The sequence below is a fragment of the Megalobrama amblycephala genome, linkage group LG21 (genome assembly GCF_018812025.1).
Source record: "Megalobrama amblycephala isolate DHTTF-2021 linkage group LG21, ASM1881202v1, whole genome shotgun sequence".
NCBI classification, from domain to species: Eukaryota; Metazoa; Chordata; class Actinopteri; order Cypriniformes; family Xenocyprididae; genus Megalobrama; species Megalobrama amblycephala.
In genome coordinates, this window is record NC_063064.1 from 18,421,597 (window position 1) to 18,441,983 (window position 20,387).

A 20,387-nucleotide genomic window follows, 5' to 3' on the forward strand; every position below is an offset into this window, starting at 1 on the left:
TATATTTAATAATAAATACCAGAAAATTGAGTTGGGTGAAAATTAAAACCAAATTAAGTCAGCTGTGTTCACACACAGTTCACTCAAGTTCAGTTACAACCGGAGAGGTAAGTGCACATTTGACCTCTTGGTGGTGCTAGATGGTCTGAGATTTAGCCACCAGTAGTGTTCAGACTGTTCACTGTGCTAAATGTCATATCTTTTTATGGTTCTCAAGGCTGCCGAAGCCTCAAAAAGAGGAAGATGAAACTAACAGTTAAAAAAGTGCTTGTCACATAGAATGCAAAAAATAGGCCATTATATTTACATATTCTACAAAACGTTCTCAATTTATAGAACATTGTTGTTTTCAAAAAGTAACAAAAATGAAAGTCTATTACTAAAGAACATGACTTGACAGTTTATTCTCCAGCAGGGGGCTGACAACATCCACATGCTGCTGCAAAGCTTGACTGTAACACTGTAAAATCATGAAAAATTCACAAGCCATCAACTCTTAAAAACACACACACACGCAAAGAGAATTATTCTAAAAGAATAAAGACTTTTATTAAGCATTGTAAGTTGCATTCAATTTCCTTCTAATACATCACACCACAATCCATCAACAATCACTCAAACCCAACAGTAGTTCATTCTTTTACAATCCATGAGTTAGGAAGAAACTCCGATCAACTTACATCAAGGTAACCTACTTAGACTTGCGGCAGGGGACTGAGGGGAATACACCATATTTCTGATCACTAATGTGCAATGAAAAGCATCAGGAGGATTAGATGGAGAAGTAATGATTCTCATTTAGAAGTACGTTTATAAGTTCTGAAAACACTAAAGTAAACATCAAAATGATTACAAGTGTACTTGCTTAGGCTAAACTCTCAAATGGGAGGGTCGAATGTTTCGCAAAACTTGTTCCGAGCTAAGAAAAGGGGGAAGAATTTAAGATCGAAGCCATTTTTTTTTTTTTTCCAAAGGTTTTGTTTTTTCAGAGATGGTATGCTAGTATGAATGCGAAAAACAGCAACAGAGAACAATAATGTATACAGTGATGAGTACACCAGGATTAACAATATTTAACGTGGCTAGATAATGTTGGAGTAAATACAACAGAGGTCAATAAATCACAAAAATAATCAACTTAAGTTTAGCGCAAATCAGTTACTGACTAACAGTTAACACCTTTTATAGGACTATTACTGATTATCAGCCTTTTTGAATTTTGCAGATGGGCACGGTATTTGTAATGAAGGAAGAAATAGGACAACATGCATTATAACTACACACCTTTTTTTTCTTTTAATCGTGAGCCATGCAGAAAGTTTAGCTGAGACAGTTGTACTAATGTGCTACGTTTGATTCAAGAAACCACATTGATCGTTGATCACTGATGCATGGCGTTTTCTGACACGGACAGAGACATTGGCGTTTTTTCAAGAGCTCATTTGCAACTCGTGAGATTTTTCTAACCATTTCTTGACATATTACCTATAACCGCTAATGTATGACATATTGAAATCATCAGAACTTAAGATGCAGTAGTAATACTAATAATTACTCAATGTCAAAACGACCGCACATTTGAAACACGAGTAAACTCACAGTGGTGACACGTGAGAAATGCGTTGTTGGTTTTCTCTTTTTCAAATCGTGAGTTTTAGGATCTCAAACAATTAAAAAAAAGCATTTACCGTGACAATACGAACTCAATTACAATGGCAAATATATATATGGTACTTGAATCTCAACTTGCTAAAACTAAAAGACTGGCAAATGAAAATCAGTATTTCGGTTTCTGCATTTCATCAAGAAAGTAAAATAATTTCATGTAACCAGTTTTAAAACACGTAATATCATTGACGAGGGAGAACACCGTCTTTCATCGTTAAACTGGTAAGAATCTCTATTTATTGACTTGTATATCTATGTTTTACTGAGAGGTCTCCTCATCATTACTTGTGGCTTTAACTCGCTGACATCAAAGAGGGATTTCAAAAATTCGTAAGTCCTCATTTATCGCTTTCGGAGAGGAAAAATGTACACCAACTGTAGGCCTTCCATCCTTCCAGATATTCCTTAACACTTAACCTTCCATCAACCTTCACCCTCTCTATAAAAATAGGTTTACTCTTCTGCTTGTAAGACAGCGGCGCCCAGAGCTTCATCTCTGAGGCCCTCGCCGTCTTCATTTAGTGCATTTAAATGAGGATTAGTATTGCACATTTTAGATTCGTTGCTAAAGGCACTTTCAGGTTGGTTTGGAGCCCTGCTTTCCTCTTCGTTCCCATTGACCTGGTCTTCCTCTTTACCCTCCACCAAGCCGTTCTCTGAAGCATCTTCTGAGGGCAGATGTGGTGTTTTGGTCGCCAACTTGGGCTTTTTTCTGTCTTTTATCGCGTCATTGGTTGAGGCAGCATATGCAGGCTTGCTCTGTTAAAATTAATTTTGCACCATTTTTTAACGTCAATGTCCATCAATCATTTTGATTAAAAATGTACTATTTTTGATTTTTTTTAATATGTCCCAGGACATGTGACCCCTGGAATTGATGCACTAGCACTGAAAAATTTGAGGTTGATTAGTAAGATTTTTTTTTTTATGTTTTTGAAAGAAGTCTCTTATGATCACCAAGGCTGAATTCATTTGATCAAAAAAAATATATTATAACATATTACAATTAATTATTACAATATATTTTAAAATGTAATTTATTCCCAGTTTAATGCATCCTTGCTTAATTAAATAATTCCTTTCTTTTTAAAAAAATCTTACTGATCCTAAACTTTTGAATGGCAGTGTATATATTCTTGCTGTTTATGAATATGTTATGAATATAACATTCACCTGGTATGATCCCTGACTCTTGAACCCTCTACTGTAGTATTTGGTTCCTCGACCAAAGGTCCTTATAACAGGAGTAGAAATCACACCTCTTGGACGACTGTTCAAAGAAAGGGAATACGTTAAATAAATAAATATGAATACTTATATTTAGAAGCAGATATTTCTGCAACAGAGACAAATACAAACTGTGAGTAAGCAAGTAAATTCAAAATAAACAGTACAGACTAACAGTAAATATAAATGTATTTTTGGAATATAGGATACAAGAGTACAGAAATACAAACATTAGAATTGTATAATTTATTTATAGCAGTACTAAAGAAAAATTACAGAATATTTCATGCTTACCCTCTGGTTGGTCCACCAACTGACACCACCTGTATGGGGAACGAGGCTCTTCCTCTTCCACGGCGACTACCGGCCCACTGACCCACCACAGTGCCTGCAATCTCAAGCTTACCACCCTGTGAGGGGATGGCTTGAAGGCCAACTTGAAAGGAATGAAATGAACAACGTAACTTTAATAACTCTGAAGAAACTGCATCCTTAAATGATTAAATCAAACTGTTTAGCTTTTTCAGCTATACGTGTTTATAACGGTGATGTACTTTGAGTCAGATCTTAGCAAAGAATCCTGGGTAAACAGAATCCTGGGATATTGTTTCTCACTTCTCATACTTTACCTGGGTTAACAATTAATCCTGGGTATTAATACGCTGATGTTTCACACTGTACATTACTAAACCCTAGGCTAACGTTCTTATTTGCAATTTTAGTGTCATTGATTGACATCACCTGTTTACATAAAGGCTGTGGTATTGCACATCCTCATACAACAGCTATCAAGTTTGTCCTGAATGAACTTTTCAGACTATTAAAAGGTAAGAATGAAACGGTCTCTTCTCGCGTTTTACGTCAGCATGTAACATTTTTTCCCATCAAACGCTAAAACTACCGTTTATACAAATCGCAGCGTTTCCATGACTGTTCAAAGCACGTGAATATGAGGAAAGCAATTGGTTTTGTTGCTAAGGATCTAGCTATAACATTCTAAAACCAAATTGTTTCACACTAACAGCGAAAAGTGCTGTTAACTCCGCTCCATAGCAGGGTTTCATAACACCGGGTAAAAAACATTGCTAAGCCTGCTTCTAAATTACAAGTGTAAAACGTTTCACTACCCAGGGTTTTAAAGCGGGGTTTGCAACTACGATAACCCGGTGTTAATTTCAGTCATTCGTTCCTCACTTTTACTGCCTAGTAATAAACATGACATACATGCTATTAGCATGTTACTTCTAAAAGAATGGAAGAATAATTTGTGTTCACACATTTCACATCTAAGCTAAATAAAAAATTTCTAATGAAAAGGTGTTTGGCATGTTGTGAATGTGTACCAAACAGTCTAACAATCATTCTTACCAGGCATGCCCCTGCCTCTACCCTGCATTGGGGGCAGAGGAGGTGGAGGGTAGAAGGTGCTGTTGTGAGGGTAGAAAGGCATTCCGTGTGGAGGTGGAGGGGGGAATGCGAGGGGCTGGGGTGGCCGAGAGAAGTTCAGACCCTCCAGGATACTCTGACGCATTTTCTCCACCTTGGCAACTAGTTCTGTCTGGAGACAACAAGCGGACACATATATTTTAGATCGGCTATACCTCTGGATTGCAATCCCAGACTTACAATTTCGTCCTTACATTATAGAAAAAAAACAAAGTGAAATTAGCTTTCTTCAACCGTACAGAATTACACCTTCAATCAGATTTACAATCAGATTACACCTTCAATTCGATGGATTAATGATTAACAATTTAGTAAATATTACAGTATATACTGTGCAAAGCCATAAATTAAAGTGCGCTACAGACTGCAAGCTCAAAAACAGTGTTTCAGCTCCAAAAACATCTTTGTTAAACATTTTAAAATAGAGAAAGGTATATTTGTTATTTGCAATATAATTTATATAGGAATTATTATAGATTTGGTTTGGGTTCAGCATTAGCAAATATAGAATGTGTGAGAGCACCTCTGACTGATGTCTTTTAATATATAATATGCTTAATATAATTTCATTGCATTTTATATATACAATACCATTCAAAAGTTTGGGGTCAGTAAGATTTAAAAAAAAAAAAAAAAAAAAATATTGAAAGAAATATCTTATGCTCACCACACATGCATTTATTTGATAAAAAAATACAGTTAAAAACTGTAATATTGTGAAATATTATTACAATTTAAAATAATAATTTACCATTTCAATATATTTTAAAATGTAATTTATTTTCAGGATTCTTTGATGAATAGAAATTCATTTGAAATAGAAATTTCTATTTAATGTGCATTTGCTAAATGTAAAAATATTAATTTAATGAAAAAAAATATATTACTGACTTTAAATGTTCAAACAGTTTAATTTCTTCAGTTACCCAAAGCTGTTTATTTGCAGCCTCAGGTATCAATTTAGTATCAATAATGAAGTACCAGAAGCTGGTTGTGTACTGAAGCCCAAAATGTTTCAATCTATCTAGCACACAGTTGTGTCATCAATCTTTTCTGCTGTAATACTTCAATTTGGTGTGTCAGTTTAAGGTCATTATGTCTGTAAATCATGTGGCGTTGAACCTTTTATGCATGTAAAAACAAAACAGTGTTGCCATGCTAATTATACCTGACCATCGCAGAGGTCAATGAGTTGGGCCTTGTCTCTGTTGGCCCGGATGAGTTTACTCTGTAGCAGCTTGCCGTCAAAGTACATCCACGGACAGCAGTGTTCCCAGGGAATGGGCTGCCCGCACACGTCATTGGCAAACAGTGCCATATCCACTCCACTCATAAAAAGAGCTGCCACCTGAACGCCGCGTGGATCCAGGTTATCAATCTGGAGGCGACAGATGCAGCGACAGTCAAACAAAGCTCTTAAGGTTAAATAACCCCCCAGCAGATTACAACCCGCTCTCCCCTCAGCCAAAGCACAAAGCAAGCATGAACAAATCATAGTCTATCCATACATGGACACTAATGCACAAACCACACCAGCCAATTCACCAACAGCCAGCGAAAGCAACCAGCAAAGGCAGCAGCGAAGCAAAAAGCGACAAAAGTCGACAAAACTGACAGACATTGGCAGACACAACACAGCACAGCAAGTGTGGATGGTTCACGTGTTTTTATGTGCTCACAGAAACACAAACTGAAATGAGCAGGAAAAAAGCAGCTCAGCTAGGCAAGTAAACCATCTACACAAAAAGACCACATTCCTAGCACTCAAGTTGCTCAATGCCATGTCTTTTTTCCCGCAAAACCGACTATCAGATGAAAACATGCTTTTACAAAGCATTAAGGCCAATCAGCCTGGCAAGCGTTCTTACAAAATAAGAAGTGTCCAGAAAAATACTTAAAACCTCATTTTTTGAAATGCAAGTGGCTAGCTGCTTAAATGCCTTTAACACGTAAACATATCAGATTATTAAATAAACTGGAAAAACTGGAGCCGGTTCATAACCAAATCTGAATGTGAATCACATACAGAAGCTTTAAAAGAAATGTATTCACTAACTCTTTCACAGAGTATTTATTTATTTTAGCAAAAAAAACTAGCTCAGTAACCAAACTTAAACTTAAAACATTCATAAAAAGTCATGAATCATAATAATGAATAGTTTTGAGGGCAAAAAATAATTTGTGAATATTCTGTACTTTCATTTTTGGATGCCAAACAGTTAATTTAACGAAATACATATGTTTTTATCTTACTCTGTACAAATAGTTTTGCGTAAAGACAATTGTCTGTGGATATTTTAACATTTGCTTCTCATGTTTGAATGACAAAATTTATCAAAACTTTTTTTTTTTTTTTTTTTTTTAGAGATAACAAATTTGGCTCTGTGCGAATATTTTTCTTCCATGTCGTTTAGTTGCATATGCCTTAATATGAACAGGCCTTTAATGTGGGTTTGTGGGTATTCTCTGGACGCTCCTCATGCAACATTCTCCACATAAATCACCTTCAGGTCCTGCAGCTGGTCAGGCTCATAAAGTTTAGGAGAAAGTGCTTGAGCTAGGAAAGCGTCAAGTTCGTTACGACGCAAAATTCTTACTCCTGGCCATTGTAACATAAACCTGAATTAAAACACAAAGGAGTGAAATATTACAAATAAACAAGAGCTGATACTGAAGGCCCTTACTGCAATGATTTAAGCCATTTGTAATCCGTGGGAAAGCATTTAACACAGTATCCTACCATGTTTTTTTTTTATGCCTTTTCAAGACTTTAGAAATAGAAACTGTGTTTAGATGCTTACCGTAGTACGCAACAGAGCACCATGAGAGGTGTGGGGACATTGGCAGGGTTCAGCATAGCTGGAGTGTCCGACCTCATGCAGGCCAAGAAAGCCCTCATCCTCCGGTTCTTGTCCTCCACTGCCTTGCCCAGCCAGAGTTTCTTCAGGTTTGGGCAGGTCCACTCCCGGAAGGGAAGAGCTTCCACTAGTTCAGGGGTGTGTGGAGATTTGCCTTTGTAAGCAGCCCATTCTTTTATTATCACTGTTGGATCTACAATGTCACAAGACAAACACACTGTTTAGTCTGCAGATGTGACTCAACAAGAACTAACTGGCAATAAATATTTATTGGAAACTATCCAAATATTCTCGTATTGGTGGATCATGGGTAATGCAGTTTTTTCACTGTGAATTTAGCTATTTATTTTAGCTATCTAGTTCTATGGACACATATATTGTTAATCCCAGAGCTCATTGTAGATCTGCCTTGACAGTAATTTCTCTAATTGAGTAAATTAATGGGATGTTTACTTCTGAAAGATGGAGTTTTCCTGTTCTATTTTCATATCTTGTATTCTATTTTCCACTGAGAGGAAAAAGACATCAGCATTACCAGAGCTGATGTTAGTTCTTGAATGATGCTAATTATTGAAATTAATTTGCCTAGATACGACCTAGAATAACAAGCTAATGTCAACACTCAAGTGCACTCTTGGAGTAATTAAATCAGCCATCAACAGGCCCCTGGAGAGAATTTAGGCAATAAGAGCAGGGTTGGGAACTGAGAACCAACGATTTCAAGTATGTCTGAATAACGCAATGCTGGAACAATTAATTTGTCCTAATTTTCAATGCACATTTTTAATTTTTTAAATAACAATTGTGGAGATTTGAAAAACAGAAGCAGAATTTTGAACTGATTTAGGGGGGAAATTTGTGAAATTTAGAAAGTCTATATTATGACTTTATAAATTAAAGGCATGGTCAGCAATTTGTTCCAGGAACATTTTTTGTTATGCTGGTTGAAAGTCTCTTCAATTACTAAGTTAAGTGGTCTAAAAGTATACATTATATATTATATATATATATATATATATATATATATATATATATATATATATATATATATATATATATATAGTCTGTGGAAGGCGTAGCAAAGACTATAGAATAACACAAGACGTCTCACTCGTATTGTGTTGAATGGGAGAAAGTGTAATGCGCAATATGGCGGAATAAGTCCCGCCTTCTGAATAAGAGCCAATCGCCGACTGGTAAAGTCATCGCGTCACTTCAGCGGCCGTTAGAATCACCGGTTTCTATAGAAACAGTCAGACGCACGACTCCGAAGAGACGCGCATTTAGGTCTGCGCATGCGCATTTGCTTGATCCAGCCTGAATAATAGTTTTTTTGGTCATGATTCGAGCGTTTGGAAACTAAATTTATGAGCCGGTTGTTGTTAGATTTCATTGGTGATCTCAAATATGAAATTTAATCGTAAGGTTGGCGAACAGTTTTGGAGAATTTGATGTTTCCTCATTCAAAGAGATTGCGTGATGCCCAGGATGCCTGAGAGGCGTTTCAAAGATGGCCGCCGAGTGAAATGACTTGTCTTAAAGGGACTTTGGGCGTAGGACCATAAAATGTTCAGTTTGTGACTCGAATTTATGCGTTTTAGTGGAAACAGCATCATCGCCGAAATGATTCTGCAGCAGTCAGGTGGTACAGGTCAGTGCTCTTTAAGTTGTTTACGTTCATTATTATTGTAATATTATGTGCTTTGAGACATGAGGTAGTTTAACGGCGTCTCTCGTGACGCTTTTGTTTGCCCCTTGCTGTACGCATTCATGTGTTTTGGAGGAGGCGTGGCTTTGGAGAGCTCTCTGAAGGAAGGGCGGAAAGTCGTTTTTAGAGCTAGCTAGCTATTGCTAGCCTCTCAGGAAAATTACCTACCCTATCTATAATGCAAATACATTCCAAGTGTGAGTATTTATTTTAGGTGAGAAGAGTTTGATATTTGACTTTTTTTATATAAACTTCTCTTAATGAAATTTCTGAATTATAGTGTTTGGGAAGATGACAATTTATGATTTTGTCATTGTTTTTTTTTTTTTATTTGCTTAAATTCTTTATGTAGATGTAGATGTAGATGACAAAATGTTGGCTTTTTTGGTAAAATTGGTAAAGGTCTGGCTCATGAATATTAATTACATTAAGGGTCATTAGTTAACATTAGTTAACTACATTAACAAGAACTAATAATGAACTGCACTTCTACAGCATTAATTAAACTTTGTTAATGTTAATTTCAACATTTACTAATACATTATTAAAATCTTGTTAACATTAGTTAATGCACTGTGAACTAACATGACAAACAATGAACAATTGTATTTTCATTAACTAACGTTAACGAAGATTAGTAAATACAGTAACAAATGTATTGCTCATGGTTAGTTCATGTTAGTTAATACATTAACTAAATGAACCTTATTGTAAAGTGTTACCTTACCGGCAATACAATATTCATGAACATGAGTCTTCTTCGAAATTTGTAAATCTGCCAAAGCTTACCAAATTTCGATGGCTCTTCAAAAACATGTAAAACTGTTATTGTTACATAGATTTTGATAAAAGAAAATTCTTCTGGAACCACAGATGATTTTTTCCTTATTAGTCATACTTCTAACTGTTGCAATTTAGATGTTTAGTTCTATTACTCACAATCCGGGAGGCGATTTCTCCTCATAGCGAGTCTCTCTGCCTTCTTTTTGGCCTCGGCCAGGCTGAAGAGCACCCCGTAAACATATTGACGGATTGGCCGGTACAGTTGCACCGCAGAGGGCAGGTCTTTGTTAGCTTCATCCTCAATGGTGACAGATAACTTTATCTCACCCTGCAAAAAAACAACCATCAAACACCGTCAATTATAACAGTTTAACAAGGAATAATTACAGGTGAGATGCTAGTAATTAAAAGTTGACCTTGGTAAGAACATGGTAGATGTACGGGTACATGAGGCCCTTTTTGTGTCTGTGCTCAGCGACTCGTAGCACCTCTGGTGCAACCATTGGTAAAGGGGGAGTGGTAATATCCATGTGATTTCTTGTTGGCATCGAAAGGAGGGATGGAATCTGGGCATTGACCCCTACGTGACCTCTGCCCACCAGGCCTTGATTTACTGGGGAGGTCACAGAGGGATCAGACTGAAAAAGAAATCAAAGAATTTACAAAATGGATATCAAATTATTGTATCAAGATTGTCTATTATCTTTTAACAAGGATATAATCTTTTGACATATAAAGCTAAAAAGTAGACCTACTTTATTTTGGTCCCCATGGTCTCCTTCTGGGATGTTGTCCATCTGGTTTCGCTGTTTGTCCCATCCCTTATGGTCACTTACATGGCTACATTTGAGAATGAATGGATGCACCGATATTAACATTTTGTCTGATACCAATAAGCCGATATATATATTTCATGTTATGCCTGTTAAATTAATGGCCAATATTAAAATTCTACACTATTTTGTCAAAATAAATTAAAATTAATACAATCGTATAACACTACAAGTGAACTTAGGCATCACAACCTTATAATGTAAAGTAAAAAAATGGACATTAAGTTTGTAATTCCCATATATTCTGTTATTAAATTATTAGTGTTGTTAAAAGGCTTATGTTTAAGTGAGAATTTAAAAAAATTTGGGGAAATGAACATATACCTTTTGTCCTTTTACTGGTAAAATATAAAATATCAACCATAAATATATATATGTAAATAAACCATAAAAATGTTACATCAGCTGATACAGTTTCCATAGCAGAAATAATGGTAAGCAAGCATCAAAACAGTAGCTTTACCCACAAAATTGTCTGTACCATCAAAACGTGGGTTAGCCATTTTCGAAAGACACATTTCCCACATACATTCTCTTGTTCTCAGTTACTCACTTGGCAGTGGAGCCCGTGTTTTCCTCATTCTCTGAGGACGAGGATGTGGACGATGTGGTGAAAAAGGCTGGGTCTGTGTGGTTGGAGTTGCCGCCGTGAGCCGAGTTGATGGGGGACAACCTCTCGTAGAGCGGCGTGTGCTCCTTCCCGTCACTAGGAATGTTGCTGTAGCTGTTTTGTTCTAGGAGCCCTTTACCCGACGGGTCCGCCTCATGGACAGGCTCGGCCAACGGCGGGCCGGAATAGCCATGCTGGACCTAGGAATGAACAGAAACATGCATTTGTCTCTGATGAGTGAGCGCGAGTCATTCAGGATGGACCATAATGGTGAAATGGTACTCACCCCAGGTTTGCCTGGAATGTTAAGCATCTGCGGTGCTGCTGGCACTCCCATCTGATTTGGTCTGACTGCAGGCATACAAATGTAAAAAAAAAAAGTCTGGTTCAATCTCTAAAGCAAAACCTGAAAAAAAAACTAGAGGAACATGGAAATAAAAACAGCCATACCGAGAAAAGACTAAAATTTTCGAACTGAGATTCTTGTTATACCGCACATCCACCCACCACAGAAACTGACCTTGATGCATTCAAAATGTGTGTAGGCACAGATGTATTGAGGTTTATGAAATGCAGCTCTTGCGGTCATACCCATACCATTTTCTGCAAGCTTGTTTCCACCACAGGGAAAAAAAAGGTAATTGCGACTTTAAAAATCACACAACTCTGACATTTTTAGTCAAGTTATAAACTCATAATTGCAATTTTTGCCTCAGAATTGAGAGTTTACTTTTCGCATTTCTGACATTTTTTCAGAATTGCGGGGAAAAAAGTCAGAATTGTTTTATTCCACCTTAATAAAAAGGGTAATTGCGACTTTTTATCCCACAATTATGACCTTTGAATGCCGAGTTAACATCTTGCAAATGAAAATTATAAACTTGTAATTGCGAGTTTACATCTTGCAATTCTGACTTTTTTCCTTTGAAATCTGTGTTAGCATCTCGCAAACGTTTTTCTTTTAGAATTTCAAGTTTATATCTCTAAATTATTTCTCAATTCTGAGAATTGTGAGAAATACAGTCAAACTAAAAATTATTCAGACGTTTTTGTTATTTTTGGTACATTTTTACTAGTGGGTGCAGGACACTATAGTTCATTTATGAAAGTGAGGATAGCAAAACAAAGTAAACTGTGACATATTATACCCAAAAATTCTTCATAAAGTGGACTACCAGTAAAATTGATAAAAATTTGGAACCAAAAATTATTCAGACACTTTGACCTGACCATGTTTTGCTTAAGTGTTATCTGACATAAGTTTTTTTTTTTTTTTGACACAGTTTAACTCTAAGATCTTGTCATTTTTATTCCCATTTTTTTAAACTAGTGAATAAACTGTATTAATGAATGAAATGTTCAAGGTATCTGAATAAATTTTGGTTTGACTTGACTGTAATTCAGAGAAATAGAGGAAAAAAGTCAGAATTGTGAAATAAAAGCCACAATTACTTTTTTATTTTTTTATTCTGTGGCAGAAATAAGCTTCCATACCATTCTTACAATGTCAGAACATTTAAAATCATGCAAAAATTCGACCTGTCTGAATTTGGAAAAGACTATTATAATTCAACAAGACAATCCCTCTAATTTGTCAAACATGCTTTGACTAATTGGAAGATGTCGAATCGAATTCTCCTCTCGTCTCATAACTATTCAATTGATACCATTTCAATGGACCTGTTGAAAGTTTTCAAGCGAGCAGAGGAGAGTTTTTCCAGACTAGCAGCTCTCTGTGCGAGAGTCCTTTCTAAAGAAGCCTATTTGTATGCACAGGGCACATCAGCCATTCCAAGAGCACACAAGGTCCGAGGCAAGAGGGAAAATTTCTCACATTACTGTGAGGGCTGAGACTGAGCGAGATGGTTAAGTAAGAGACAGAGCGTGCCTCTTAAACCTGGCCTCAAACACAGACAGGAAAACACAGCACCAGGCGAGCATTAGTAGACATGTCCAGCTCCAAGAATTTAACAAGCCCGAACCAACAGGAACAGAGATGCCATTCTGTTAGAGATGGAAAATCAAAAATATGGACAATCTTACCTAAATAGGGAGGGAAGTAAGGGGGCTTGCTGGCGGTGGTGTAATACTCCACTGCTTTTTTGAAACGGACAACTTTGTCATCGGTTCTGGACTAGAATGCAAAGCCACAGAATTAGCACACATTGTACATAATTATTTAGAACTACTTTACATGTAGTTCTAAACCTGGTCAACTTTATTCTGTGGCACACAAAATACATTTTGAAAAAATATACAAAAGTCAGCAGGGTCCAATATGTTGTTTATCTTGTTATATGTACTTTATCAATTGTGCAGTCCTACATCATTTTCATTTTTGGGTGAACTATCCCTTTAAAAAGGTGTGTTAGCTTACCTGAGAGTGCTTAAATATGTCTTTAGTGATTGCGTCCAGGTCATGGACATCTTGTAGGTTGCGGACATAGTCTGCTACGGCTCTTATGACGACATCACATGGAGGAAGAACGAGTTGGTGCGCACGGACCTGGATCAGAGAAAACAACCCATCACACCTCCAGCAAAAGCTCCTTCTGCTTAAAATGTGATGGGCGTCATAGGAGTACATATCTGACTGGGTACAATACGATACGTGTACAAACACAGAGATATTAGGTTAATTGACAATGCAAAATAATAAACTGCTAAAAAAAAGGCCTATTTTTACAATAATCACCAAGTGATTACTAAATATAGAGCCAAAAACAGAAACGTGCAAACTTGAGTCGAGAACGATAGCGACAAAAAGTGACGAAGCACGCATGGATCTCCAAGTCAGGTGTTAAAATCGAGTAAAGCCCACTCTATTCTAGCTCATGGTGAATCAATAAAGCCATCTGTCAAGCAGTAGCCACACAGAGAGAAGATAACAGAAGGTTACACATGAAGCTATTTCTCAGCTTAACTCTTTCCTTTATAGTCGTAGTAGCTGATTTGCTTGGGCGAGATTCAAAGACTATTTAAACCTAAAGGGTACACATTGAGGACAATGCTGAAGTGATTTTGCATGGTCCTGATAAGTTATTTTCCAGACCTCATTTCAATCTGGTTGTCAAGGAAACTGGTCACAGTGGCTTGTAACTGGGGGAATCTAATAAGAACTGAAGTCTTATTTTTGCAACCTTTAAGCATTTATTAGTATAAAAACCTGAAATATTTGAACTGTTATACACAACACATTTACTTACATTATGTAACGTATTTGCGAGTAAAACGGGATATTCAACGGGAACACAAGCCAGACTGAATGCATGTTTGCTAAAAAATTGCTATTTGGCTATTAAGTGTTAAGTATTAATGAACACAGCTGAATGATAAGTGAAATACACATACACACACAAACACAGCCTGGCCAAAAAGTTGGGTTTAAATAGGCAAATGATTAAGAGTCTATGACTGGATCATTATTAGCGATTATTATGTTTCTAGCATATGTTTGGCAACACTTCTTCTAACCCTAATTGATGGACTGTGTAACTTTTCATTTCTCAAACAATAATGTAGGAAGACACATCTTGGCCATATTCCAGGATGACAATGTCAAGATTCATCAGGCTCAAACTGTGAAAGAATGGTTGGGAGCGAGCATGAAGAATCATTTTCACACATGAATTGCCAGACCTTAAATTCATTGAAAGTCTTTGGGGAAGTGCTGGAGTAGACTTTACAGAGTGCTCACCTCAAGATCTTGACCAAAAAATGATGCACCTCTCGATGGAAATGTTGTGATGTTATTTACATAATAATCATCACTGCAATAATGATGACTCTTAAGCATTTGCCGATTTATATATATGCAGAGACCAAGGCAAAATAAAAAAATTAATTGTTTTTTTTAATAAGTGGCTTTACCTTCAAGGATGCTAAGGGGTGTTCAGGACCAAGTAAACTCCAGTGAAAGGCAGCCAAGTCTTCATCAGGCAGTATGTGATTACCTTCAAAAACAGCATTTAGTTATTTAATCATGTATTGCAGAAGTGCAAACTTTTTTTATTGCAGCTGTAAACCATGAAATTGAATGTTTTGTGACAATATTAATAACCTTTGAGCAATTATATCTATGTTAAAAGAATAGAAAAAGAATAGCATTTATTTGAAATAGAAATCTTTTGTAACATTATAAATGTCTTTATCACTTTTAATTAATTTACTGCATTCTTGCTGAATAAAACTTTTTTTTTTTTTTAAATGCATCTATTATGCTATTTTCAAGGTCTTTAAATTTGGAGGTCTCCCTCAATAGGTTTACATACATCCAAGGTCAAAAAAACACTTTAATTTTCCCATAACACATGGGAATTGCACATTAACTCATCTCTCAGATTCTGAAAATGATTTGTTCAAAGATTCAGTCTCTCTAAACTCCTCCTTTCTGAGAGCATACTCTGCTCTGATTGGTCAGACAGCCCAGTCTGTTGTGATTGGTCTACTGCTTACAGCATGTGTCAGAAAAAAAAAATGCCTATTACCATTTCTTAATTTCCGCTCTGGAGGCTTTATCAGCGCTTGGGTACATAGTGATACGAACAGTAACAATGCTGTCGCTTTTACCATCTCAATTACAGCGTGAAGTCTTCATTATTTTGAAGTGCATGCAAAGTGGATGAAAACACATCTTGACATCACAAACCAAACTCTTCCAGGCCTTACCTACAACTACAGTGTTTAAGGGCGGGTCAGAGTAGACTTTGCTTGCGGCCAGCCAATGAAAGCCACAGGCTGGCTTTATGCAAATTTGCTACATCGTTACATAGGTATGTAACAAGAAGTGAGGCAGTTCAGAATCGATTCCTTCTTTAAGCAGGCAATAATTTTATTTGTTGTGCACTTTGATCTTTAAAACTTTGCAGTCCACAAAGAGCGATATTACACACTGCATGAAAGGTTATATATATATATATATATATATATATATATATATATATATATATATATATATATATATATATATATATATATTTTTTTTTTTTTTTTTTTTTTTTTTTTAAAAGCATAATAGGGGTACTTTAAAAAAAAACTACTGACCCCAAACTTTGTACAAAGGTAATGCAGGACTTAATTTTATCCATGGGAATTGATTAGATGGAATAAATATTATAAAGAAAAACCATTTTGTCTTTAGAAAAACATGTATTAGGGTCAATGTAGGTGTCATGTTCTAGGACTTCGGTAAAGTTGGTTTTATATTCGCACATTCGGACATCCGTATTCAATAGCCTTGTTAATCACACTACATTGGACATTCAGTGGACATTCACAAGTAAATATGCCATTAAAACAATACTAGCCTATTTTGATAGACTGTGAAAAATGTTGTAAGTTGACAATCGTTGGTTGTCAATATCATGTCGCTGCTTAAAATTCACAAACATTAATTTATTGCACATTTATTGGAAAGTCTGAATTTATCAGAAGTCCGAATGTGCGAATATAAAACCAACTTTACCGAAGTTGTTCTAGGCAATCCTACAAACCTACCTAAAAGTGAAGCAAAAATGACAAAACGATTTGGATTGAGATTAAGTTGCTTGGCAACTTCGTGCATCAGGTATTGGCTGGTGGTGAGGCTTTTGCCGTTGCGGCTGAGTTTGAGAGCATGGGCACTGAAGTAGCATGGGATGTTGCACAGGGCGTAATCAGAATCATAGGCAACCAAGCCATGGAACCCATTTTCTCTAAATAAGGCAATCACTTCCTGGTGATGATCCTCGATGGTCTGGACAACCTGAGTGAGGAAGCAAATTACAGGAAGGCTCATTAGAAGAATGAAAACAAATTTTACATTGATGAGATTGACTAGACTGCAGGGTTTCACAGATTTCCATGGAAGGATGTGTGGCACGTTCAGTCTAGGAAATGTTATTTCTAATTGCATCACATAATGGCTTCTTGTCAAATGCTTTAATCGATTAGCACTATTTGAAAGAATCAATGATGAGATGATTCTGGGCTGTGATGTGAATTTTAAATCTATACATTGAGCAACAGGAACTTCGATGGCCTTTAACTGATAGGAAAACAAACAAATCCATGATATATTGCACATATTCTGGCCCACATTTCAGTTTCTGAATTGATCCAATGTTTATGAGTACAGGAGATAAGCAGATAAAAATCCCAGTAGTATAATTTTCCATGCCTGCTTTAATAACAATAATCCATACATACACTTAAACACTTTTGCTGAAAGTCCCCTAAAAAATAACTTAATAAATAAATGCAAACAAACAAAAGTGTTCATGGCCAAGAATCTCATAAGTCATGTCTCTCTTCTCAGTACAGGGCCCATAAACTTAGTCACAGCCTGTACGGCTGCTAAATCTCAGCAGAAGTGACGCAGGAGAGCATGCAGCCAATCACAGAGCAGTGCTTTCTATTTCTGTGTCACAAGAGTGTGACGCAACAGCCAATCACAGAAAAGAAGAGGTGGCGCTTCCTTTTTGCCAGCACAACCTACTACTACATGTCTCTCATTTCTTCATTTTTCTTCTATTATGAAAGGTTTGTATTTAGTTATTAATGCATAAGGTTATTAATTGCGTACTCATAGATAGCACTTTTCCTTATTGTTGAGAATCCAGATAAAATATATTGAATAAATATTTAAGATTTGTCTATTTTGTTATTAGTTATACCATATTTACTTCTTAATATTATGTCATTCATTTACTTATGCTTCATTTTTATTCAGTTTTATTGTCAATGTATTGCCAACCTGTACAGATGGCATCTCTGTGTTCACCAAATGCTTGTGGAAATGAGATCCGATGCCACCAGCATGTCCTGCAGATTTGTGTCCAAGACCTGTCTTCCCCTGCACACCCAACCCATGTAGTTGGATCCCTGTTGAAAACCAGCCTTAGCTGATCAGCTGGCTTGTAGGTTGTTTTAGTGGGCAGTTTTCAGCTGTTCAATCAGGGGGGGGCTTAAACCAGCTGATCTTGGTTCTAACATGTTTTAGTATAAACAAGGCATCATGCAGATCAAGGTAAGGCTTGATTCATATCTGAGGAATACTGACAGTCTAGTTTGATTAACTTCTCTTGGTCTACTGACTGGTTTCAGATGGGTTTTTGGAAACTTTTCAGCTTAGCTAGACTGTGAGACCAGCTTAAATCAGCTAAGACCAGCAAAAAAAACACTCTTAGGCTGTTTTTGTTAAGCTGGATCCACAACAAGGCCACCTGCTAACTGTCAACCCACTGTCTTGTAAGACGAGCACTTGCTGGATCACTTGATCTGGGTCTGGTTCTGCTAAGCTAATGGCTGCATATGTCAAAAACACAACCGAGCATCTGCAGCTACTCACCCCGATGTGGAACCTGAGGAGCGCCAGGCGGATACAGTGAGCCATGCACACCGGTGGCAGGAACCAGACCTTGGGCGGTGGGGTTCCCTTGTTTTGGATGTGGCTGACAATCTGCTGGGCGGTCTGCCTCTCGTTCACCTGTCGCTTGACCCACTCGTGGAGACGGCCTTTCTCCAGGGCGCCATTGAAGCACACTAGCAGCTCGATGTTGCCGTTGAAACAGGCTTTGGCGAGGGCTGCGAGGTACCCGAGCATGTGGTTCCACTGGCCTCCGCTCACCCAGTCGGTGTAGAAGCCGCCGTAGAGCCGGTGCAGGCAGTTCTCGGCGTCAACCAGCAGCCGGAGCGGAGTTTGAGGGGGTCTCTGCCGGCCGCCGCCGACCAGACTCCCCCGGGCGAGCTTTTGGAGCTCCACCGGCACCACGGCATTGGGGCAATGCTTCTCAATGTATTCCTGAAAACCCTGCACACCCATGACTGTTGTTTTACAATATGATATCTACTGTTATTTCGGGTTGAGTAAGAACGTAAAATTGCCTGAAGGAAATGGAGACAGAGAGAGAGAGAGAGAGAGAGTTGCAAGTAAGCAGCCTCTCCCGAATGCTGAAAACCGGAATGAAGAATATTGCGGCGGATGTGATAGTTGATCAATCGAAAATCAATCAAATCGGAGATGCATCTGTAGTTTTTGGTGAGTTGTATTTTGGTTCATGGCTGCTAGCCGCCATGTGCACCCTTATGGAGCCATGTCTGCGGTCTGGATGTATCTGGTGTGTAGGGGAAAGAGAGGAGAAGAGCGACGCAGGGCACGTACAGTCACACCGGAGGAGGAGTCTGGAGTTCAGTGGGCGCGGTTCGCTTGGAGAACTGTTGCATGTTTTGATACTCTTGCTAATATAAAACGTCTCATATTGGCTGTATTTCTCAAAACCTTTTTAAAGTTGAACATTTTAGCAAATAGTAACTATTCTGGAGTAATGTTGTTTGCTATTGAATTCTATGAGGCTCTATTGTTCATATATCAGCTGTATTTGCTACTGACACAATTTTAGTAGTGACAACTACTTAATATAGCTTTACTAGTAACCATTCATTAGATCTAGAATCTAAAGTTACTAGTAAAACATTTAAGTAGGCCTACTGGACATTTTAACTGACACTTATTATTAACTAATTTATTTCGAACTGATAATTTGTTATGAATTATACAACATATTAATAAAGGGTTAGTTCACCCAAAAATGAAAATTCTGTCATTTATTACTTACCCTCATGCCGTTCCACACCCGTAAGACCTTCATTAATTTTCAGAACAAAAATCAAGATATTTTAGTTGGAATCCGATGGCTCCGTGAGGCCTGCACAGGGAGCAATGACACTTCAAGATCCATAAAGGTACTAAAAACATATTTAAATCGGTTCATGTGAGTACAGTGGTTCAATATTAATATTATAAAGCGACGAGAATATTTTTGGAGCGCCAAAAAAACAAAATAACGACTTATTTAGTGATGGCCGATTTCAAAACACTGCTTCATGAAACATCGGAGCATAAATGAATCAGTGTGTCGAATCATGATTCAGATCGCGTGTCAAACTGCCAACGGCTGAAATCACGTGACTGGTGCTCCGAACAGCGGATTCGATACACTGATTCATCTGTGCTCCGATGCTTCCTGAAGCAGTGTTTTGAAATCTGCCGTCACTAAATAAGTCGTTATTTAGTTTTTTTTTTTGGCGCTCCAAAAATATTCTCGCCACTTTATAATATTAATATTGAACCACTGTACTCACATGAACCGATTTAAATATGTTTTTAGTACCTTTATGGATCTTGAGAGAGGAAGTGTCAATTGTTCCCTACGGAGGCCTCACGGAGCTATCGGATTTCAACTAAAATATCTTAATTTGTGTTCTGAAGATTAACA

At 37.2% G+C, this 20,387-nt stretch overlaps 1 protein-coding gene across 1 annotated transcript; it reads right to left on the bottom strand.

Moving 5' to 3' along the window:
* Positions 1-524: 524 nt before the first annotated feature.
* On the bottom strand, positions 525-19,260 carry LOC125256256 (constitutive coactivator of PPAR-gamma-like protein 1). Its single transcript, XM_048172085.1, has 17 exons — positions 18,461-19,260; positions 16,630-16,876; positions 15,004-15,086; positions 13,511-13,639; positions 13,177-13,267; positions 11,420-11,484; positions 11,077-11,333; positions 10,446-10,530; positions 10,107-10,328; positions 9,847-10,018; positions 7,143-7,392; positions 6,846-6,960; positions 5,510-5,719; positions 4,264-4,453; positions 3,190-3,331; positions 2,842-2,938; positions 525-2,427 (listed from the first exon to the last, which is right to left on the bottom strand). The coding sequence occupies exons 1-17, from the start codon at positions 18,932-18,934 to the stop codon at positions 2,122-2,124; spliced, it is 3,135 nt and encodes a 1,044-aa protein (XP_048028042.1). The 5' UTR covers positions 18,935-19,260; the 3' UTR covers positions 525-2,121.
* Between the last annotated feature and the right edge of the window lie 1,127 nt (positions 19,261-20,387).

What these genes read in the sequence shown, in the direction of transcription:
- LOC125256256 (XM_048172085.1), bottom strand. Translation starts at nt 18,934, where the DNA reads ATGGGTGTGCAGGGTTTTCAGGAATACATTGAGAAGCATTGCCCCAAT. An exon ending in TCCTCAGGTTCCACATCGGG is followed by an intron (nt 16,877 to 18,460) that starts GTGAGTAGCTGC and finishes TTCCTCACTCAG; the next exon opens with GTTGTCCAGACCATCGAGGA. An exon ending in GTGCTCTGTTGCGTACTACG is followed by an intron (nt 6,961 to 7,142) that starts GTAAGCATCTAA and finishes GTTTTAATTCAG; the next exon opens with GTTTATGTTACAATGGCCAG.